Source organism: Cyanistes caeruleus, chromosome 1 (genome assembly GCF_971803275.1).
Source record: "Cyanistes caeruleus chromosome 1, bCyaCae1.hap1.1, whole genome shotgun sequence".
Taxonomy (NCBI): Eukaryota; Metazoa; Chordata; class Aves; order Passeriformes; family Paridae; genus Cyanistes; species Cyanistes caeruleus.
The window spans coordinates 65,146,578-65,171,244 of record NC_141701.1 but is presented as its reverse complement, the minus strand read 5'-3'; the positions used below and the strand labels follow the sequence as shown (position 1 = coordinate 65,171,244).

The 24,667-nt window shown below is 37.8% G+C and overlaps 1 protein-coding gene across 1 annotated transcript in view; it reads right to left on the bottom strand.

Annotated features, from left to right (window-relative positions):
• The window catches only part of MOCOS (molybdenum cofactor sulfurase), a 210,868-nt gene that overhangs the window by 166,285 nt on the left and 19,916 nt on the right, over nucleotides 1–24,667 (bottom strand). The window contains exons 2-3 of the mRNA XM_086896591.1: nucleotides 17,856–17,945; nucleotides 15,214–15,280 (exon numbers count right to left, since the gene is read on the bottom strand). Coding sequence (XP_086752717.1) covers nucleotides 15,214–15,280; nucleotides 17,856–17,945 — 157 coding nt within the window. The remainder of the gene's footprint in view (nucleotides 1–15,213; nucleotides 15,281–17,855; nucleotides 17,946–24,667) is intronic.

Genomic DNA, 24,667 nt, shown 5'->3' with positions numbered 1-24,667 from the left:
CTGGAAAATATGTTATGAAGCACCTGACAGTGAAATCAGTGAAGAGGGGCCGAGGAGTTAAAACAGTCAGGTAAAACCAGTGCAGACTGTGAAATGAGAAAATAATGCTTTGGATACAAAACAAGCAGGAAAAAGATTGAAGATCATAGAAAACAGTGATGAATGGCAGTACGTCTTTTCTCCTTTAAGAGTAACTTCTCTGGGCAATAACAGTATACGATCAGTCTTATCCTGTGTCAGGAAGTAAGAGGATAGAAAAGAATGTCCAAAGTCCTAAAATGCGGAACTCAGCATTAAGAGGATGAGAAAAATGGCTGAAAAACTTCTCAACCAGAATTTCTTATAAAACTTGGGTTTAAAAGGTGTGCTAGCGAAATGGAGAAAAATAAAACCAATAAAAATAAAATCATGGCAGCCACACAGCACTGTAGAAGCCCTCTGGGTTTTCAAAATTATTTTAGGGCCTCTCATCACAGTCTGCTCCTATTTCCGCTCTCAGAAATAGAATTGCATATGTAAAGACCAAAGAGTTTTCTTTCTCAGTAGCCCTACCACCCACAGATTTTAATTTGCTGGTTTTTTTTTTCTTTTTTCCCTTCACATTCCAGCCTTCTAGGCACATCACACACATTACACAGGTATAAAGGAGCACAAAACCAGGGTTCTGCATGTAATGCTGCTCTGTCTTACAAAGCTCTTCCCTGTAGCCAAATCACCTGCCCACAGTAGCAGAAAGAAAACATAATAAACCCTTTGAATTGTTATGAAATCAGCAGACAAACATGTAAAAACATATCTAGAGCAGAGAGCCTGAGGAAAAGGAAAGAAACACTTATTCAAGAAAGGTAGAAAATACATAATTAAATTTGCTAGAACCCCACTTCTACACTAGTCATTTTGGCCCAGTACAAACTGCTGCTGGGGCCCAGAAGAAAGTACGAATGTCTCTGTTTAATTTTGCATTAAATTTTAAATTAATTAATTTTTGTTTAATTAATCTGACTAGCAGTTCTCCTCTCCTGACTTGCATCCATTTCTCTGTCTTTAGTTTCGTTCCAGAGAATTCAGCTATATGCTTTGGTGGTCATTTTTATCAGCAGCTTTAGCTCACTGTATCCACTGCAGGTAGCTTATGTAATTTATGCTTTTAATTTTTCTGCAAAGCACCTAGTAGAATGGTGAGAGGCTCCATTTAAAATTACCTACATAAATAAGCAAATATAACACCATTAGCATAAGAGATTGTACTCACCAAGCTATGAGCACTGTAAGTTCAGGAAGTTTAGTGGCAGTGTGATTACCAATGCATAGAGGAACATGTATTAATTTTCTAATAGGTCTAACAGACCTTAAATTGTTGCATAACTCAATAATAACCTTCTCACAATTTTCTAGGAATAATTTAGGATTCTCATTTTCTTCTTTACCTTGTATCAGTAGCTTTTCCCGGACAACACACTTGTTTGTGCTAGACCCAAAAGCTTTAAAGATATAAATAGCCAAAATCCATCTACCACAACCCCTCTGACACCATTAACAGTAGGAATAATGTATGGGATTGGTTGAGAACAAAATTTCCATATGCAAAGCCTTCAGAAAGCTGATCTCTGCCAAGTGATACCCAGGATCCTGGATTTTCCAGGAGTCAGTCATTCCAGGATCCTCGAGCCAGTGCAAGTCTCAAGCAATTTGAACACCCACTCAGAGCATTGACAGAAGGCCACACTCCAGGGCAGAACCTCCCATCTTACAGCTCTGCTTTCAGAGACAGGACCCCAGCCTAGCTGGGACCCAACACATGCCACGTGCCACAGCATCTTTATGAGCTGCTGCAGTCTGGTTTTGACCATGTCCATTTGCCTGCCTCGCTGCCTGCCCTAAATGACCTGTCTTCACCACAGCTGGTACTGTGCACATGTGTGTCCCCCCACTGCTTCAGCTCCACATTCGGCATTTGGACTTCAAGTGACTGTCAGCAGCTCCAGTCTGCCAGTACCAGAGGTGTACTGTCGTTAAAGGACACAAAATGATTCACACGAATGCTTCTCAGTGTCAGAACAGAAAAAGCTCCCTTTAATCTCTGACTGCAGTATTTATGGATTCTCGACAATGACCAGGGATTGGATAATTAAGTTACTACCTTCCCAAACACACTGGTCATGCGAAATGTCCATCAAAAGATGTTTCCTAGAAGGAATGTGTAAACAACTTATGTTTATAGAACTTTTATGCAAAAGTAACTAAAACTATGAAAACAAGATCAGAAGGCTTTAATTTTCAGGGTAACAGTGTATCTCTGGACAAGGCATGGAAGGATCCCATGGGAGACAGAAACAGCACATGACCAAAGATAGTAGAGCATTATTTATGTCACAACTCATCCTACAGCTCCCGTAAAACCTGTCTTGAAACACAGAATGCCCCATAAGGTAAGTCTGCTGACCTCTGCTCACCAAATAATGCTTTGCTGTTTATTCTTTTCCTTCTAAAAAGTGACACTGATCTGTCTGCTACACAGAATAAATCATGAGGGCAATTCTTTCATTGTGGTTGTTAAAACAAGTTTAACAACACTTACATTTTGCTGTGATTAAGCCTTCACAGAGAGTTGCCATTCAAAAATTTTAAATTACTTACAAGATGCTGTGCACCTCAAGTAATTATATTCTAAGTCATCAAGTTCACACATGCTCTCCTTTTGTAGCAACCCACGTGTGCTTGAGAGAAATTGCTTCTGAGCATGCCTAATTTCGAAGTCTTCATTTTATACACTGTATGTAATCAAACTTTTTATTAAACATTGTCAAGCAATCTGTCTCATTTAAAATGAGCATCTCAGAAAATATAAAGGTCCATTAAGCTGTTAATTGTGCACTACCACTCTGAATTCTTGAAAAGTTACATTGAATATTGTTTTCCTGAATGCTTAATTCCGTATTTAGCTAGTCTACTGCCATAGTTACTACATTGGTCAGGTATATGATAAGAAGTCAATATAGCCATAAGAGCAAAATTCTTGCATCTAGAAAGAGGGAACAAAAGGAGAGAATTTCATTCCCATTTCACCTTTTTGAGTTTGAAACAGGGAATTTTACTATATAGGTACAAAACACAAACCTGCTAATGTAGAAATATAAGTGCACCCTAAAGGCAGAGTGATTCTGCTACAGTAATGGTTTTAGTGATTTGATAGCTCAAATTCATTGCAAGTAAACGTCAATTAGACTTGAAAATGAAAGTCAAGCAAATGACATAGAAAATATTATATGCCACTGGTTTTAAATTACTTACAATGGAGGTGAAAAAACACTTTAGTCTGTGAAAATAAAACTGAGATGACTCCAAAACACATAAACCACATAAAAACATATTCAAAAAGATTGCTACCTCTTATAAATGGTTCTGAAAGAATTTGAATGCAGGTCTTTGCATGCAAAAAAACCCTCCAGTGAAACATATAAATTGGACTATTCCAAACTCAATAAACAGCAACTTTTTTTACATTCTAACTAATTAACTGGACCTTACTTCTTATCATGTACTCTTGCCAAATAAAATTGTATTTCTTATCCTTAGAAGACTTTATACATCAATCTTTGTTTTTTATTTGTAGCAATGTGAATCATATGACACTGAAAGTCGAGAAAGAGGAAAAGGATGACGCACATACTAATTTCTCTAAAAGACTTGTGACTCAAAGCACAGTATTACATGAATGTTGACAGTTATTTTTCCTTTTTTCCCTTCCTATTCAATTTGGTGTACACACCTTCTGACAACACTGAAAATGAAGTAATTAGCACTGCTAAGTATGAATTTATTACATCTTGTAGAAGACTTTGTCAGGGGAATCTCTCTTCTCCAAGCCTTACGACCCTTCTATAGAACATCTTCAGCCAGCTGGCTTTCTAGCATCTTATCACAGCCATAGACTTTAAAAATGGCAGGGCATCCAGCAAGAACTTGTGGTCAATCCCTTTCCACTTGGGAAGGCCTGTGACACCTCTGAATTGCCAGGCATTAATTCCTCATGTATAGCAACACACTTCATTGCATTGTCCATGGGGTGCAGCCACAACCAACAGCTCCTCAGTATTCCAGATTCCAGGTGTTCCTCAGTATTCCAGATTCCAGCACCAGATCCAAGGTGCTTTAGCCCTGCTGTTGATAGTCACTCTGATTTTCATGGGCCACAACCAGGGGGAAGGTTACCTTAGCTCTTTTTCACACAATTGAGAAAGAAATACCTGAGGAAACCAAAAGGGCCCCAAATTTACCAAAGAAAACAACAGGAGTATTTTGTTAAGTACAAACAGCTTTGAAATATATCAGCACTATCTTTCAAATTACAATAGCTATTCAGGGCCTCAGACTTCAGATTAAGAGAATTAAATTTCCAAAATTCAGTGGAGTGTGTGCTTATTTAATTAAAAGCAGATAGAATTTCATTTGCACTTCATTGTTAAGAATGCCACCTATAATATCACATTTTGACAGTGCAGCTTAACTCCCATTTCTACTAAAAGCATACTTCATCAAACTCATTCTGAAGTTCATTAGAAAAGCTAAATGCCAGTACTGTTTGCTATGGCAATCCCATCCCATTTAGATGTTTAAATAGGCAAACATGGTCAGATAAACTCACAGCGGGTTGTGAATGTTCTGTGTTTTTTCAGATTAAGTCTTCTGTATCTGAACCAATACTTTGAGCTACATGATGTATCCTTGATTTTAAATTTCAACAGGTATGGTCCAAGGCATTGAAAAACTATTTTGCTTGTACATGTGCCTATAAAGTAAACAAGCTTAGTTTATTTTACTCTCAGAAATGAAGCAGCATATTGTACTCATCACTGGGCTACGTCCCACACAGCAAGGACTTCTCACAGACTGACAGAAAGTCATCCTTGTGCACTGCCTCCAGACAACGCATATGTGAGGTTAGCACGAAAGTGTCCCCCCACCCAAAGGAGAGAGAAGGAGACTTAAAACAAGCAAAGCATCCCATGTACTATGACAGCCACTCAAGAGAGCTGACAAGTGCTCCTGGAATGTTGGAGGGCTCCCTCCTTCATCTAAGCAACTTTTTCAGCCAAGTAGGAGGGAGGAGAGGCACTGCTCTCTATTTTGGTTAGGCATGGTTGGTTAGCTGAACAACGGCATGGCTGTTTAGGTTTCTTGCTTGCTGAGGTAACCTGTTGCTGACAGACTTAAAACTGAACTGATTTAGAACCCCTTTCAGCCTACTTCTGCAACACATTGAGCTCATCACAAGCACAGGCAGTTTGTGCCAGAGTCATGGACAATATCGCAGAAATTACGTGCTTGTAGCACACTCTTTACATAGGAGGAACATGACCAAGAAGAGTTAGAATGTCTGTTTTGATCTAGGATCAATCACTGCCTTCATACACTCTCAGCCACAACACTTCAGAGGTCTGTCAACTAGTCTCATTCCAGTTTCAAAGCATGGTAACACCCACATGGCAATCAAGGCAGGCTGTAATAATAATAATTGTAAATGTCTTGTTGCATGATTGCAGATAAAAATCAAATTATCAAAACTGTCCATAAATACCTTTGGCAGGGAAGGAACAAGTATGGTTCCTTCCTCCAGTATGTTACTGAAACATTATACTGTGTAGAAGGTATTGATGGAGTTCACGTAAAGTATTTTGACATAAAGTTTTTCATGTGTGGTGGGTGGGCTGTTTGGTCCTTGGAAGGCCAGACACTTTGTACATGGGGACTTTAGGGTTTGCAGTGTATTGGTGTGGGACTAAAGGCTTTAGAGCTCTGCAAGATGAGCAAGGCAGATGCTGTCTAACAGAATGTTTTGGATTCTTGTTTTCACCTTTCACAGGAAGGCAGATATGTGTGAAATAAAATAATGTTCAGCTTTTATGAATTTACAGCAAGATTATGCACATCTTGGGACAAGCTCTTACTGGCAGGCAGATCTCTTTCTCCTGTTGCATGTTAGCTGGACAGCCACTGAACTGGGTTTCACACCCAGCTTACCAGAGAGCCAGGCTCTTAAAAGACAGATTTGGACAACATACAAGATTTTGGAACCAGAATTTTGGAACAGGTCAGTGAAATTTTTTTAGCAGGGGAAATGTAACTAGGCTTGTGCCTCACACCTCTGCTGCAGAGTGCTTCCCTTGTTAGCACAGAAGCCTCAGCCTTATATTCTAGAGGTCAGTTTTAGTATTGTTCATATCTTCAGTCTTTTTGTAGTTTTGTGTTAGTTTTGGTTTTTCTTTTCCTTCCTGTAAAGCAATATTATTTTCAGACATAGTTTACTAACAAGTCAGAAATCTCTAGTCTGTGACCTCTGACAGATTTTGCAAAGTGTTTCATGTGTCTAAAAATCTCCTTTTTATCACGATAGGTATTTGCAAAAAAAAAAAAAAAGTATTGAAATTTTAAACAGCTTTAAAAAGGTAAAAACAGACAAACTAAAAGAAACGTAAAGTGGATGACTAAGAAAAGCCTGAGTGTTGAAAAGCTCTTTTGAAAACCATTGCCTGTGATCACTGGATTCATTACAAGCCTAGAAGTCTCCATAAAATCCAAAGTACATACATCACACTCCTCTAAACAGTCTCACCATCCAAAAGCTTGCAATAAATTCTAAATTATTTGTAACATGTTATTGAGCTGGCACTCAGTAATATCAATGATGCAATTTTCTTCTGCCTTGACACATACCAAATACACTAATAAAATCTAGCAAATTAAACCTGGATTCAGTACTGTTATTAACCTTAATAAAAAGGAGAGAGTTCTGTTAAAAGTCTTGCTTCATTTATCTTTCATATTCCTGTAACTTACCATGACTCATGCTGCTTCTTAAAGGCAGCCTTTAATTTCAAGGACACCATCTTTGCTTAAAACCTTCAAATTAGAAATAAAGCTTAAAACAGGTAAGTAATTTGAATCAATGGAATCAGCAGAGAAACAATAGAAAGAATAGTGAAAGTCAGAAAGAACTAATACTGCCAGCATACATGACAAAGTTCTATCTGAGTTCTAGGTACTTATTTGCTATTATTTCAAATTAACAATTAAAGTTAGTGCATTTACATTCAAATAATTAAATGTATAAAGTGATCAAGTCTAATCAAATCATTTTCTCTCCTTTAAGTCACTGTGGTATCTGTAAACAAAAACTCTGTACAAAACCTCACAAGCTTCTTTGATTTTTGCTCCATTCTTACAAGTATCATGCAGGTTATCATGGCCACATTGTCACTTTTAGCCTAGCATGAAATTTCGTAACAAAAACAAACAAGTAAGCTTATGTTCCAACAAATTTATTACAACCTAGAAGAATTCCCAGAAAAATGTGCTTTCTTTCTCTCTGGAAATATGTTGGGCCACCAGATTTCCTCTATTTGTTTGAAATGCTTGTGCCATTTACTTAGCTTTACAATACTTTTGGTCTTCTCATAGCACCTAGTACATTTGATGAGGTCACACCACCATTTCAAGAATCTTTTAATCTGTCTCAATTACCAAACCCTCAGTTGCCAGGCTGCAGGATTTACTTCAACAACCCCATTCTATTCTGGTCACACGCTTTAAGGTAATTTGGATTAAGCACAGAGACAAAGTCATTGAGATTGGCTTTGGGGATGAAGAATGCATTTTGGAAGCAGTATCTAGAGGAGCAGATCTTGTTCAGCCTATGAAAACAGGTCTCCTCTACTTAAATACATCAGAAGGGGTTAATAATGGAACAGACCACAAAAGCCTAAAAGCAACACAAAATTTTGGTGTAGGAACAAAAGGACACTGGTCTCAAGACCCAGTGTAAGAGGAAGTATTCTATTCCTTCCAATGGAGAAGGATCATCAACAGTAGATGAAAAGTACTCTATAACAGCTGGAGATAAAACACAAAAACCCTGGAAGTTCTGTGCATTCCCATACTCTTGAACCGTATCAGCTGGGATAAATTTCTGACCTGGCTGTCCTGAAACCTGGAACCCTAAAAACCCCTACTGGGCACACACAGACTCATTTCATCCCTGCCCAGGTTAAGGTGGCTACTCTCACCCCTTGACAGTCACTGCCCATCCTTCCACACTCCCCCTCCTCAGTTTCTTCTCCTGCTGCAGTGCTCTGCTGGCTCTGCTCACTGTGGTGTTTAACACATCCCCTGGGCAGCCTGGAAGCCATACAGCTGCTGCCTTTTGCCATAGAAAAGCTTTCATCGGCGCAGCCATGACCTCAGCAACAGGCATTATATATTTAATGAACACAGCTAGCTGGCACCTGCCTGCAGCCAAGGGCAGTCTCAGTGCTGGGGAGAGGAAAGAAAGGCAGCAACTGCTAAGAGACATGGGATATTAACTGAGAATTTCAGCAAGTCAGCAGGTTGCAGAGGGCAGCAAATTGAAACAATAACAACAACAAAATGAACACCAAACCAGCCAACCAAACAAAAAATCCCAACCCTAACAGTGTTAGAACTAGAGCATCTAGCATGGCTGCTGTAAGCAACCTGCTCATTAGGGTGCTGAAGGCTTGCGCCATCATTTGACAAAGTAAATGTTTTTGCTCTGTCTATTAGAAGAGAAGATGAGCTACAGATTGTCTGGAACAATGCAGAGAGGAAATTGGCGTTATCACAGAAGAGAAGGCAGCCACAGTTACACTTGATGTAACAAGGACAGAGGATAATTCTGAGGTTACATCAGAAATGAGAGTAACAAGAAATGTGATTAAATCACTGAAACACTGCAGAGGCACCTATCCCAAAGTTACTACTACTTGCACATTGTATCTGCTTCTGGAGAAAAAAATAGGAGAAGACACTGCTATATTTAGAAGATGAGAAGTTCACCAGTAGTTAAAATATATATATTCAAAATTTAAATAGTAAGTCATGAACCAGTTAGCCCTCATTCATAATAATAAAAATATAGGCAATATTAATACCTATTCACTTAGTTGGAGTTTACAATAAAACTTCTTCAGTTGATACCAGTGTTTAAAGTATTAAAAATCCTGATCACTAAGGGTCATGCAGTGGGTACAGCAAGAACAGTACGAAAGTGCTGAGGGAACAGAACAGTAAGTAGAGTCAGAACTGGCAGTCAGAATTTTGGGCGGGAGCAAAATAACGCATAGCGCAAATGACGACTTTTTAAGGACTCGAATCTGCTAGTTAAAAGTGCAGCAAGGTGAGGCTCAGATAGAAAATAAAGGATGAGACAAAATGGTCTGTCTTTCAGCAGCAATGACACCAGGAATTTCAGATTCATAGAGACACAGATGGCACCACAGAAGCCCTTAGGAATGCTTTAGTGTGTCCTCAACAGCTTAATTATAACAATAAATTAAGTACTCATATTGCTTTACAAGTGAAATGAATAAGATTCAAAATGGAGCTCCATACTGGGTTTGCTAACTTCACAGAAAGATTATTTGAGACTATTATAAAGGGGGCAGTAGTAAATTATCTCAGTGTTTTTAATAAAGTAGATGAATTAGTATTTCCCAAATTTATGATTTTAAATATGACATAAGGTATGAACAGCATAAGTTAAAATTAGTCACTCATGTACTTTCTTGCTGTGGGATCACTGAGTCAGTTTCAGATGGAGCAAAACAGAAAGTGTCCACAGACCTCAAAAAAATTAGACATGAAAAAAATCAGCTGAATTTTGAACAAAATACATAACTATAGGTGCCTTTCAAAATTTCTTGACTTCAGTCAGGTGGAGCACCTTTCCAATGCTACATAACTTGTGCTGAGAAACAGCAGTGCACTGAAGCCAAAACAAAGTTGTCAAGCACAACAGGTGCACATAGGGGATAGCAGAAATTACATTTGTGCTAAATATCTGGTATTCCAAAAGCCTTACTTGAAATACAAATAATCATGTAAGCCAATAATGAAGTTGTCAGGCTCCCCTGGAGCTGGCAAAGGAACTGCTAGTGTTCCCAGCAGCCAGGCAGGACAATGTTACTGCTCCTTCAACATCCAAGGCAACACAAACATCACCACAAACGTCACCCACTGGTGCCTCATAATGCTGCTTCTTAGGAAAAGCAGCTGCAAACCCAGAAGAGGGAAGAACACTACATTTCCTCTGTAAGTATTGTACAGCCTTGGGAGGGGAAAAAAAGCTTCCATATAAATCCTGAAAAAGACAAAGAGACAAAGAAAATGGAAAAAAGGGAATTTGCATTGCAGAGATTTCACTATTTTTATCAGTGTTTTGTTCCAGTTGGACTATCTCATTCATCAGCTCATGTGCCCTTTCACAGACCTCCCCATGGCCACAGAGGCCCTGCCAAAGAAGCGGCTGAGGAAACATCAAGGCTGCATGCCTTTAAAAAAAATGTGAACTGAACTGGTGGCCTGAATCCAAGTAAGCCTGTACCACTCTCTCTACACTGAATGTTATCTAGAGAGCAATGGCACAGAAAGATCACAACATTTAAAGTTAGTCTGCATAAGTTTTTGGTCACAGACATATTATAAAAGCAGAGTCCTGAGGGTTTTTTTCTGAATCAGAAAGCAAAAAAAATTAAAGGTTGCATCCAATCTTTTTCAGACCTCTATGCAAAACATCCTAGCCATCCATATTAATAAAACTCAGAATTTCCCAGGAGCATTTCTTCCATTTTGTTCATAAACTAGCAATCTTGACCTCCAGCTTTTAATTTATTTTACTGAACTATTTCTTGCAATAAATGAAGCATTCCAGATTTGACTCTATGCAACTAAGTCAGAGAGCATGACAGTGTATGTACCAGTTTTATTTACTACTCTCCATACATATGAATGTATAAAGCCAACTACCAGAAGAGTAACAAAAGGCATTAGCAAATTCCTTTCTAAAGCTTCAGCTCATCAAGTTAATGATTAATTAATTTATTAAGTTAGAGCTGAAAGTCCAGGAGCAAAGTTCTAAAGTAAAACAAAATTATTTTACTTGTTCTTAAAACAGTCTCCTGTTTTCAAAATTCAAAAATGACAGTATCAGTTACCCTAACCAGAAGCTTTTTACTACCTTGCATAGGACTGCAAAGAGTAAACCCACCAAAAGCAATGGATTGACTCAAAAGCAGATGTTTATAAAATGGAGTTCTTAGCACAAAAGGCTAGGTGTGGCTGAGAGAAGCATCTGCACCAAAGCCCCCACTGTGCTGTCACTCAGCACATGACAGAGCCCAGAGTGGGGTCATCAGCCACTCACTGGGGGCACACTGGGATTGTTTAATTGCATGCCTAAACAATTTCATGAACCACAAGGAAGGGATCCCCCTCTTGCCTAAGCTCTTCCAAAAAATCTATCCATTATTCCTAATTATCTTCTAATTCCTCTCTCATTTGCAGTGAGCACAGTGACCTTTTGCTGGACTTCACTGACTGTGGTATTTCAGAGTTGTCCCACTGAGCAGTGGGATCGGGGAAAGGAGCGATTTCAAATGATGCTCTAAAACAAGCATGCAAAAGGGCTGAACCCGAGACTGGAAACGAGGTTTTCAAGTAGATGGGTGCCATTAAGGAGGTCAGGATACAGCACTCAGATGTCACTCTTCCATACGGTCTCCTGTCATTGACCTTTGCAAAGAACAAATCAATACTAAGCAGATACTGTATCTACTACTTCTTACTGTGTAGGAAAGGTCAACGCATTTTCATGTATGTATCAGTTCCAACATTACTGTTTTCAGACACAGAACTGCTTAAACCCGGGAATTAAGAAAAATCCCTACCATGCACAGAATGCCATTTCAAAATGTGTTAACTTAAGTGGAATGGAAACTTATTTCATAAGCAAGGTATGATGCTTGCAGAAGGAATGTAAAGTTCTATTTTGCTATGATGAAATGTTCTCTAAAAATACAATGCAAATGGAATTATAAACAGCATTTATGAGACTGCTTCCTTAGCGTAATCTGGTACCACCTGTGTGTTTTACCACAGAAAGAAATATATTTTTAAAACACTGAGCCATTTACAGTTATTTTGTACATGTCCACTGTACCTGTTTTTGACTGTATGCACTGGACACAGAGATGAATCTCCTCTTACAGTTCACTTAGCATATTTTGAGAGAAGTCTTTATAGAAATACATGTTTTGGATCTATATTTTAACTTGATCCCATTTAGCTCAATACCCAGTCCTTTCAGCTTCAGTGAAAACATTCTGTAATACACATATTGCCACAGTCTAGGAGATGCTTGGTACCAAAATCATAACTGAAATTTCTGGCCTTTTTTTTTTTTTTTTTTTAATGTGTATTTGAATTTCTAAAGTATGATTCAGTTTAACACTTCATAGGACCTGAAAGTTCAAGGATGAACATCAAAACTCTATTACAACACTGTATTTAAATGAAAAAGTATCCTGTTGTATATCTTAAACATACAAAAAATTGTAAGCAACATCAGTCTGGTTCTGGTTAGAAGACATTGCTGCACTATTTCATATTGCAAGTGCAAGATCCACAAGGACGATGTTTTAAAATATTCAGAAATCTCGTATTTTAAAATGCTTGTGTATGGGAAAAGGGTTATTTAATATTCAGTGTAATTAATTTCTGAGTTACATTAACTGCAGCATCATAAGGAGATATTGTACCCCTGCTCTCTAGCTGTGTGGAGTTGAGCAATGGCAGTGCCATACATCCATAAGTAAAGCAATATAAAAGGATCTAGAATCTTTTGATGCATACATTTTATACATTTCAGTAAGGTTTATTACGTTTCTTGCTTCCTCTTTTCATCATCACTCATGGTTAATGTTGAAGTATGCACAATGTTTAAAATCACTCAGCAGTCCACGTTAAGAAAAGAGAAGCAATGTTTTTAAGAATAAAATAGTTATTTCTAATCTTATTGCACTTGAGTTGGTCAAGAGGTAAAGCATTTTATTTTTTTTAAATCAGAGAAAACATGTACTGACTCAATTATTTAATTATTTATGTTATTCTCTTGTGAAGCCACGTTCTAAGATTGGTTTCTCTCTGTCAAGCAGATATGAAGGTAAAACCAAATTATTCAGCTTTGTACCATTGAACACACTGACAGATTAGGAAATTCTATTCTGATGCTGCTGTCACCTATATCAGCAAATATAAATCTGAAATTAAGTTTTCTGTTAATTTTTAATTAGCTGATTGCGCCATCACATCAAAAAATCAAATTTAAAGTATAATTTAAAAAAATAAAATAGTATTGTCTTGGAGGCAAACACTGAAAAAAAAACCCCTATACTTCTGACTGCAGCCATGTGCCAAAAGCCTAATTCCAAGCCAGCAACGCATTTTAAGATTTCTAAAACTACCTGCTGAATAATTTTTTCACTGAGGAAATCCAATCTACGCACTCAGATGCAGGACAGAGCTGCCTGTCTCCCTGTCTTGTCATACTGCTTATTTTGATTGCTGCAATGGCATAGAAGTATAGATTTTTAATATACTTTTATTGCATTTTGGATAGCTGACTTATTGACAGTAGGTTTGGGGCATTTTCTTACTGAATTTTTATGACTATGCCTTTTTGATGACTATGCTTTTTAAATTTTTATTGGGAGTTTAAAAATGGCCGCATATCTTTAGGGACAGATGAAAAATTCTATCAGGTGTAATACCAAAAATCTTCACTTAGCTGTAGAGTGCACTTTTAAAAAAACAAAAAAGAAAACACACAATAAACCCTAAAATACTAACACTGGTATGTTCTTGTCATCTCCCATTCTGCCCTTAGGAAAGTCTCAAACTTTTTTAAAGCAGGATCCAAAAAAACATTCTGAAGATGTTAGTTCTTTTAATGTGATCTATGTTTTTACTCAGTGAAAGCCTATTTCCTTACTCCTTAACAATGAAGAACACACCGTACAATAATAATTATTCTAATAACAGTTACACTTCCTACTGTGCCTTCATAAGCAGAACTGTGAAACAGCAACACTGCAACAGCACTGAGCAAATGGAAATCAGAATGCTAACTCTGTGTGCGAGCACACAGGTCTGCTCAGAAGACTGCAGACTGTGGGTACTGCTGTAACTGGCTATAAATGTCTGCTTTTGAAGACAGCTATGCCTCATGGGTAGTCTCTTTCATACATTAGTAGGTTGTCATCCTGCACAGCATTAAGAGAGGGTTGTGGCAGATGCAAAAAGAAATGCTTTCTCCAGAAAGCTGGTGATGGGAAGGGGGAAACAGATTATAGCCAGCAGCAGCACCCAACTAGAAAACTTGGGGTTTTTTACACTCCCATAAAAACAGTCAGAGAAAAGGCAGCAGAAAGGTATAAAACAAATTTTCTCCATTACAACTATGAACACTACAATGCTATTGATTTGAATTCTGTGATGTGTTTTGGAGAAATATTTACTTTCAAGGAAGATGATAAAACAGGAATACATTACATTCTTTACTTGCCTTACTAGTGTCATTAAAATCAAGCAAATAAACTCAAAGCATCCATATTCTGTGAATAAAATGTATTTATAAAATAGCAAGAGTTTTCTGAAACAAATCCCTAAAACCAATAACCAAGTGCCCAAGTTGTGCATTTCGTCATGATGCAAATCATGACAGATCAATGGCATGAAGTTACCTTCAGCACACTCCATCCTGAACTTTCAAAGGATTACTTTATTTAGAGAATCAGGTCATTTTCTTGCCCATACCCAGAAGTCCCAACACTCAATTTTACCCTTTTTTTTTCTTCCTACTATTAAAAGTTATACTAAAACTCCTTTAAAAGGTATTTTATTAGTCCAATGGAAATAAGTACCTGAGGTAAAACAATGTACACATTCCCATAAGCTTTTTGTAAATTCTCACAAGCCATTACACCCTATTTAATTTTATCGGAATTTTAACCATGTCTTTGTACCTAGTCCCACATTAATATCTTACCATATCATTTTACTAATAATCACTTCTGAAATTCCAAGTCCTACATCTTAATTAAAACTGTGGACTTGTATTACAGCACTAAATTAACTACAGGACTTTGAAGATTTGGGCATTTGGGAGAAAAATAATTTATATGATCCAAGACTTGACTGACCAAATACCTTGTGTTTTAAAAGTGAGCTGTTTTCTTTAGGTATGAAAGATGACCCTTGGAAAATGGTATCACATCAAAGTCATCAAAACAGTGCAGGCCTAACCCAAATGAAAACTATCAAGTGAATCAGACAACATCTGAAAAAAAAAGATTATTCTACCTGTATCGAACATGCTCGATTGTGTCATATGTCAGCTTGCTGCTGATATTCTGACTATGAGGGTTGCCTAGGAGACAACAGAGATACAGAAATCAATCATTAATCACAATTTTGCTATTAAATTTCTCTTTTATCAAAGTATGACATTAAGCAGGCCTAAAAGATGATAAAGATTCAATGCATACTTCACAGCATTTCCCTGGAGCCCCTTAGTCAAGAGAAGGGAGATACAACAGGGTATAGCCATTATGACAGACCTAGAAACTTCAGCTGGGTCTCTTACTAACACTTAGGCAGTTCCCCTAAAAAGAAAATGAAACTGCACATGCACAAACCTACTAGAAAAACTACAGACAGGTTGCACATTCATAAATGTATTTGTGCAGTAGCTAAGAAGCAAAAAATAGGATCTTTTGACAATCATGACTAGACAGAAGAACTAATCCTTGGATCTTTAGTGTCTGAAATTCAAATAATTCATTGTAATATAAATTTTATTGTGAAATTAGTAGCCACCTGAGCCCAGCTCAGCAGAAACATGTATAACAATTAAGACAGCATGATTTTATCTTCTTGAGCAATAAAGAGCTCAATAAAGCAACATTCACCCAGGCACACCACACTTTCCTATAAGCAAATACTTAGAGAACATGCCAAAACAGTTTGGAAAGGGCATAATGAAAAAATTGTTATACTAACACAGTATTTGCAGTAGGCTCCAATATTAGCTACACTTTTCAAAATTTAAGTTACCCTGCTGAAAGTTGTTGAGTGAAGGTGTTGAAAATAATAACTTTACAGCTCAAACCCAAAACTACTACTCAGACTTTTCATGTCTGATGCTGCATTTCTGTAATTTCCAATTCAAATCTTTTCAATTTAGAAGTGAGACTATTTCTTACTTATATTATTTTCCCCCATTTCCACATGCAACAGCTAAACTGTAGTTCTTTGAGCCTGTGGATTACCAAGAAAATAAAAAAAGCTGCAAGTCAAACTCCCCCTTCATTCACATCTTTGTTAAATTAACTCTTCCTATTACTGTCAGCATTTACTGTCCTTATAGCATGAGATGTAACTGAAAAAAAAAAAATGGTCATGCTGGAGCTCATCATTTCAGATGAAAACACCAATAAAAAGATACAATTTGTTCTCCTATAGCATTATAGGTACTATGCAAATCTGCTCCAAACTGGCAGTACTATTTCTATTCACAAGCACTCAATTGATTCACAAATTAATTTTTTTCTGCCACAGATGGTACTTATTAAAAGGGTTGAGCCCAATGTTGTTTGAAATAACTAAGATCAGAGCTCATACATTTCACTTTACAATGTCTGTGGTGACAGAACATTAATTTTCATATCACTGGCATGCACTTGAATAGGAGATCTTGAATGTAATCAAATCGATGTATTTTGTTATAACAGTAAAAAGCCCTTATCCCTATCAAGAATAACACTTACTTTGTAATGGAACTTAAATTTCTCCTCTGGATCCCACCCTTGGCAGCATTCAGGAAAAAATAATAGGTGGAAATAACATAATGGCACATTGAAAATGAAAACTACCCAAAACGCTCAAGTGGCTTGCCCAGGTGATAAGCACATGTGTGCCAGCGCTGAAGTGAACAAGCATTTTCTTGTAAGCAGTGGTACCTAGTTCCCAAGTGAGGAATCCCTTCGTTCCATGTACCAGGGAGCCCAAGAAAGACACAAAACTTGCAAAAAGGACACATGTCCCACAAGTAACTCAACAAAGGAAATTTGATTGCTTTAGTGGGACTACTCACAGCATAATATTGTGCAGTATTTTTTTTTCTGGTTGAGAATGACTCACTCTAATGTAAATTGTCTCACACAGTAACAATATTTCTTTAACAAGGGATGCTGCTGACTGTGTAAAATCACACTTGGTGTGTGATTCTCGGCCAGATAATAACATTAGAAAGAAATTAAAGGTTTAGGTAGAGAATCTGGGGATGAAGTACTTGCAAGTGGTGCTGTAACAGTTAGATCTCCACCCAGATACAATTCAATTCTGTAGATATTTTTACTCACATTCCTCTGCACAGGATTGCATTGGCAATACCTATCCTTTTTCTGAGTAGGCACCAAAGTCTAATAGTCAGAGCAGAGCAAAGTCTAATAGCACCTATTCTGTGCCTAAATTCATTTGGGATCTCTGAGCTATGCTTTCTTCTGAATAAAATGCTTATACTGAGTCACAGTATAAGCTGTTTGTGGTGACTCTGTCTGAGAAGGAATGTGGCTCTGGATTCCAGTCCTCGGATAAGAAACCGGGTTTGCATATTTATGTGGAAAAAAAACACAAGGAATGAACAGTGCTTATAGCTAAAATGTATTTCTTTATCCCAAGCCTAGTGCCCTAACAAAGTCACACAACAGAACCGTGCTCGTTTTGATTTTTCTTCTTCACCAACATCAACAGGTGCTTGGCCACCAAATAATGAAGCTAGAGGTGACACAAAGGGTCTCTGCCTCCTTTGTAAAAGCACTGGACTTCCAACTATTCTACAACAGTATTAAAAATCCTGCAGAAGGTCTCTTCTAAGAAGATCAGTTTTGAATAATTTAGATGGAAACTTGAGAAGACTCATGGGAATGTTGCTTTGCACTTACCATAAACGTTGTTTCTGAGGTCATCAGTAAAAGCTTTAAGCAGACTCTCTGGGAAAAGTGCTGAACCAGCATGGTCAAGGTAAGTAATCCCTAAAATACAAATAAAATTACTAGTTTTAATTTTTGAAAGATTTAATGCCATTTTCTTACATTGTGAAGTGCACCATTCAAACACCCCTTTTCATTCACCAGCAGAAAATAAAAAAAAAAAAAGGTTAAACAATAGGAGGCAAATTTTTTTATTACCTCAGTATAACTTTTAATTAAAACCAAAGAGGTCCTTCCTTTCATGCTTAGGTTACTCAACCTTTTGGAAGAGAAAAGTTTTATGTTTGGCTTGTACAAAACTGAGCAAGCTGATGTCTTCACCATAGTACCTTGCCACTTCTAGGCACGACTTAATATGGCACTACTAGGCACTACTATTACCACAATGCTAATAATTATTATTAACAGCAACACCAATAGAGATGTTGTCTCCTTGCTAAAAGGTGACACAACTCTCTCAAGAACTGACAAGACCTAAATCACACCCGAAGCTGAAAGACAGAACTAATATAAGTTTTAATGTATTTAGTCATGTCTTGCCCCTCTGTTGCATTTAATATTCAATTCATTTTTAAAATTTCTTTTTATATTATTAAGGTATTGCAAAACTTTTAAATAAATGCTTATTGGAAATGAAGGCTTTTTCATGTTTGGCCATTTTAGATTTCTTAATCTTTAGCAATTATTCTTCCATTTCTCCAGTGTGTTTCATGCTCTTTATTAGTTTTTTTCATTTCACTTACCTTAAGTATTTCAACCTATTTCAAATTTTAATAATGATGAATATGATTAAGATTAGAATTTATTAAGTATTTTAAAGGTCTTCCCTTTCCACATGGATTTAAAATTGAGTTAAGCTTTAAACAAGAAGCCTTGACACTTGGAAATACATATTATTATATATTATGTTACTGAAGCAGTGATCCAGTGAGGCAGTGCTAATAATAAAAGCAATCCAGACACCCACCCCTTATTTTCAAAAGAGAAGGATTCTCTCCTGCCTTAAGATTTTCTCACTTACATGCCTAGCAGAGGCAGAATTCTTAATGATGGCTTGCAGTTAGTCAAGTATTTTAAGGTGCTTCAAGGGACAGAGCATGGACAAAACCAAGGTGAACTTATTAGCTGTACGCCTTTTTTAGGTATTTACTTTTTCTAAAAAATAAGAATCCTCGGAAGTTTGTCCCAAGCAGTATGAAGCAGCACTCAGGGGTCAAAATGGAATATAGAGGTCTGTCCTGCTCAGCTGACAGCTGCTCAGCTCTCAGCAGGAATGCAGGGCTTTGGAGGGAGAGAGGCACACTGCCCAAGGCAGGACACAGCCAGGCCCCTGCCCAGCACTGTGGCACAGCTTCTGCCAGCCAGAGGACAGCAGCTTTGCCTCCAGCAGGACATATGGCCACCGTGGCCAGCCCAGGACCTGCACCTTGGCACCAAAAGCTCAGGCAGACCCTGAGTTGGAGCTAAAGCGTGGAGCAACAGCCACAACCTCCACCAGTCAGGGTGACAGGCAGCCCACGGTCACTGGCTACAGCTGGGAGAGGTGGGAAAGGCAGGACTAGGGCTGAGAATGGGAAGAGGCAGCCCTGAGCCAGACACAGGCGGAAGGACTGCAGGAGGGAACCACCCTGGCCAACACTCTTCCAACAAATCCTCCACAGAGCTGCCATTTGACTCTCACTGGCACCAGAGCACAGCCAGGTGATGCTCCTCTGGGAGTAGCTGCTGTGTTTTGACCTTTCCAGCCAAAGGATGGAGAGAACACTGAAGTCCTTACACAGCCTTACAGCATGAGCAAAAACCAGGCAACCAGCTGTGGCTCCTCAAACACAAACCATCCACTGACAAGGGACAGGCACTTCCCCAGCCTGCCCAACACTCCTGTGAGACAATGTGGACTAAATGATCTCCAGGTAAAGGCCCCTTAAGTGTTTTTTCAAATTTGATTCCTTATGTAGCTCATGATGAGGAACAATACTGCAGTTCTGTGAAATGGAAGTAAAAAAAACAGCTAGTCATTTTTTAAACTCCTCCTCTGGGTATAATACTTTTAAAATCTGTGAGGAAATTTGACTGAGGAAGGAAAAATGAATAATTCTTAAACTTTTATATTTAATGTTAGTGTTTAATTGAAAACAGAGAACAGCATTTAATACTCTCTCTCACTGCCCAAAAAAGAAATGAGCTCTCTTGTCTTTTGAGGCTGCACTGAAACAAATAACTTCATTGCTATTGCACTTTTATGATGTAGTTTTTTTCTTGCTGTCTTATTTCAACAAAATTGTATTTTTAAAGAAAAGAAAAAAAAAAGTGGCACATGTATAACACCATTGAAAAACACATTAATAACTTCCATTGTGGTTTTCCCCTGGATTAATAACATTTGCTATTTTATCTTTATTGAACACACATTAAGCAAAGAGATTTGTCGGTATATGGAGGACAATACAGCTCCATTGTTTCACTGTGGCATTTAGTATATAGGCTGTCAGCACTATGAAATGACACTGTTTATGGGAAATAACAAGAGGAAGAAAATATAATATGATCAACCAAAAGAACATTAAAACGCAATATCCATCAGGACATAGTTTCATTACTCAGGGAAAATGTAAAATTAACTTTTAGTTTAATTTACATACTATAATGTTTGGAGTGTGTAACTGACTTCACCGGTCTAATAATATACCAACTATTTGATAAAATCATATTTCAGAAGTAGGGTTTTTTTAATACAAGTATCAAAAACCATTCTATGTGTTGGCATTAGTTATGTAGAGTTATTCAGCCAGAGTATCGGTTCACAAGCTTCAATATTCATATGCTAATATCCTTGCAGATTAATTTTACATAGGGAACTCTTTGGGAACCAATACAGGCCAGTCTGTCCTGCTGAAAAAATCCCAGCCTAGCTCTCTGATCTCCTTTCATCCTACAATTCACCTCTTAACAAAGCGTTTACCATCTCTGTGCTCTTGACCCTTTGTAAAACTTCATGAGTGCACACCTACATACAGCCTCGTAAATGCCAGGGGACCATCCAGTTTAACTGAACACTTCTATCTCTGAACAGAAAAAAAGATAATTCCGTTTGGAGCATTTCAATATTAGAGTTTAAGGCCAAGTGAGAACATTCAACTGCACAAAAGTCTGAGAACCTGCCAAACATACAAGGCAAAGAGAAACTACCAGATTAATCTTCGTGAGCCAAATATCTGCTTCTGAAAAAAGCACACTTGCCTAAAATGTGACTCCACCTGTCTTAGGAGAAACTGAAAGACAAAATTTGATGAACTGAAAGCTGAACAAGGCAGTTACAGCTTTACTAAATCTTTTAGTAACTGCTAAGCTGTGTAAATGTCCACCACGCAGAGGGCAGTCTAGAGGGGAAGCACAGACACCCTGGAGGCGCTTCCTGCAATGGCCTGGTGCACATGGCACTAAGTGACTAAGCTGTCTGCTACCTCACAACCCACCCATAAACCCATGTCTAGTCACACAGCTCCTCTCTGGCTAAATGATTACTACTTTGGTATTATGCAACACGTTCTTGTAATCCTCGAAATTGTTCCTGGTGCCACACATTTCTGAACTTTGTCTAAGTATCACTTCCAGAAATAACCAATTTACCTACGCACCATCTGGACATGCTGTGTTCACCTCCTTAACCTTTTGTTATTCTGTGATTCTACTACAGTCACCAAAACAAGCCAACTTGAGCTTCAGAGATGATTTCTCACAGCCCTGACACTTCAAAATTCCTGCACTCTGGCTGATTATAGGCTGCCAGTTATATTGCCAAAAGTCTCATAATAAAGAATGAAATGCGTAGTTACAAGGCAGCAACTCTACAGAGTCATGAATTTTGATTGGTGGATATAATTGCAATTCAGTAGGATTATATACACAGTATTACTTGGAAAGCAGATACAGAAAATGCCCTGGGGAGAGAATATATATCTTAAGTATGGCAATATTAACAAGACCAGTATGAAATAGATTACATAAAAACAAGCTGAAGGCAAAATTAAACATTATCTGTCAAAAGATAAATATCACATTTCCATGTACCAAAACATATGCAGGAGAAAAAACAAGTGACAAAATAGGGAAAGGTGAGCTCTACAGAGGTTGTAGACAAGTGATCATTACTTGAACACAGAGAAGTTTTAATAGGTAGGATCACATCAGGTACCTCAGAATCATGTTATATGTATATGTAATTTAGTACATATGTAGCACATAGCCTTTCTAAAAGTGCCTGAAGTTCCTGACACAAGGTATGATATGTCTACATACTGTATGGACAGACAGATAAAGATCCTCGTTACACAAAACCATTAATGAAGTGCATTAAAAGAAAAAAAAAAATCCTACAAATACGGCTTGAGATTTGCCTTTGCTGGATATTTTCTGGATTAAACATTAAATTAGTATTTTTACCTGCACCTTTAGCTCCTTTTTGGCATTGATTTAGACAAAAACTATTACATTTATCACATTTTATTTTCTCAATAAAAACATGCCTCTCATCTAAACAGTCCTGTTCTGCTAGACAAGGTAATGTTTTATTTCTCTTGCTTAGGGCCAAGGAGCTCTTCAAAAGACCACAAAAGCATAGTGCTTGATGGACAAGGCCATAGATGCTCAAAGCCTGAATAGTTACTATGCAGTTAAAGGAGACACTGCTCCTCAGCATGGTTTGACTTAATTGCTGCAGGCCTGGTGAAGTAACGCAGCAGTCAGCCCACAGCCATGGGGCACATTCTGCCAGTCCACCAAATTTATCCATTCGAGTAATCACAGCTTGCCCCAACTGCTAAATGCTGCTCCACACTGGGCTGAGACCAACCTGGATAATGGTACCAATATTCTAAGGACTGCTATCCAGTTGCTGAGTTCTGTGGGAAAATGTTTAATTAATGTACTTGAGTGTTTGACTTGATGGACTCATTACAAAAAGCAAACCATGAAATAGCAAATACATTTATCCAGAATAAGTTCCCACTATTTTTTCCATGTGCTATTGGCTTACATTATTTGCTCTCACTGCATGCATTATTTCCTACAGCAAAGTAAGCAGAACATCAAAACCCTTTACAGAGAATACCACACACTCTCTTTCCTTGCTGTACTCCTCAGCAAGGGCTATACCAACTCCACAAAAGCTCTTTAGGTGGATAAGGTTATTATTCAGTGGCATTATGCACTGACACTGTTCTATGTACATGAGTGCCTACTTGCAGCTTTTCGTTTACAGCTTACTGGTACTGAGGAAGAAAGGATCACAAAAGAAAGCAATGATTTCACATTTATTAAGAAATTACATACTATGTGATTTCTTACAAACACAAGCTTATGTATTCTTCACAGCAACAGAAAAAAATATAAATAAAAACTGCATGCCATCAAATTTCATCATTTGCCAACTCCTGTGTTAAATGAGACTGCAGTAAAGGGATCAATCAGCACTCCCCTTCTTCCTTACAGTCCTACCTACCATAGCTTTACTCAGTGCATCACTGGGGCAGGATTAAATATTGACTGCACTCAGTGATGTTATTTCCACGGACAGCTTTAATGGGTTGTGTGAGACCGGCTGAAGTCTTATTTGTGGGCATGAGCCAGAGGTAGCCCAGCTTCGTACAAATAACCTACTGCAGCCTGTCTCTCTGTCTTTGGATGAAATATACATCACAAGTGATTCATATTCATGCATCTCTGCAAATAACTGCAACTTGCTCAGACAGGAATCAGCATTCACACCTCCCTAGTGAAGATATGACCATCTTTCAGTCTTTTTCTTTTTTCCCTTTCTCTCTGATGCAATTGATCAAATGAAAGAAGAGTTGAAAGAGAACATATTCCCCATTCTTCTATTACTGGAAAATGCTTTTGTTGGTTTTCCAGAAAATTTCACAGAAACGTTCACATTTGTGTAGGAAAGAGGCAGTTTTGTGTAGGAACAAGAATTTCCACTTGAGATGAAAACACAATGGAAAAAACAATGTTAAAAGAATCATAATAATTGTTTATAATAATGGTCATTACCTAAACATTCTAGTAGCATACTCCTGCTCTTTTTTCCTTCCTTTTCTTCCCATAAAACAGCCACAGACTTTTAAAAATGTTTAAAAATGATTTTATAGTGAGTTCTACTTCTTCTGTGACCTGAAATAACGGGCTTCATATGAAATCTAAGACAAAACAGTGACTTGATATTCTCTCCAAAATATATCAAATGAATTGTGCAGAGATATACAGAAAGTCTTTTATATTATTTTATGTGTTTCCAAAAGCAGTAGAAGATAAACTAAGTTCAAACCAAAAACCAGAGAGTAACCCTTTTCTTCACCCTGTTCCCTTAAAACTCATTTCATTACACAGAAATAATTCTTTATGAGCTTCTGGCAGCTGGATCCTTGGGTTGAACTTCCAACCATAGTAATAATTAAACACTCACATGAGAACTGGTATACACAATGAACACTCAATGACAGAGACCAAAAATCAATTATCCCCACTGTTAAGGCCCTGCAGAAGAATTCCTGGCCATCATTCCTTCCCAATGACAAGACCACGTTAACGCCTTTTTTGGCAAATGTACCAGTACTTCTCTCTGCTACTTTTTCTGGCAAAGAAGCAAGGCTGCTTCTGCAAACCATTGGTAAAGTTCTTCTCCAGTGGAAGTTTGGAAGTTCTTCACACAAGGTTCTCCACAGACATTTAGAGCCCTTGATTTCCTTGCACCATCCAGCAAAAAG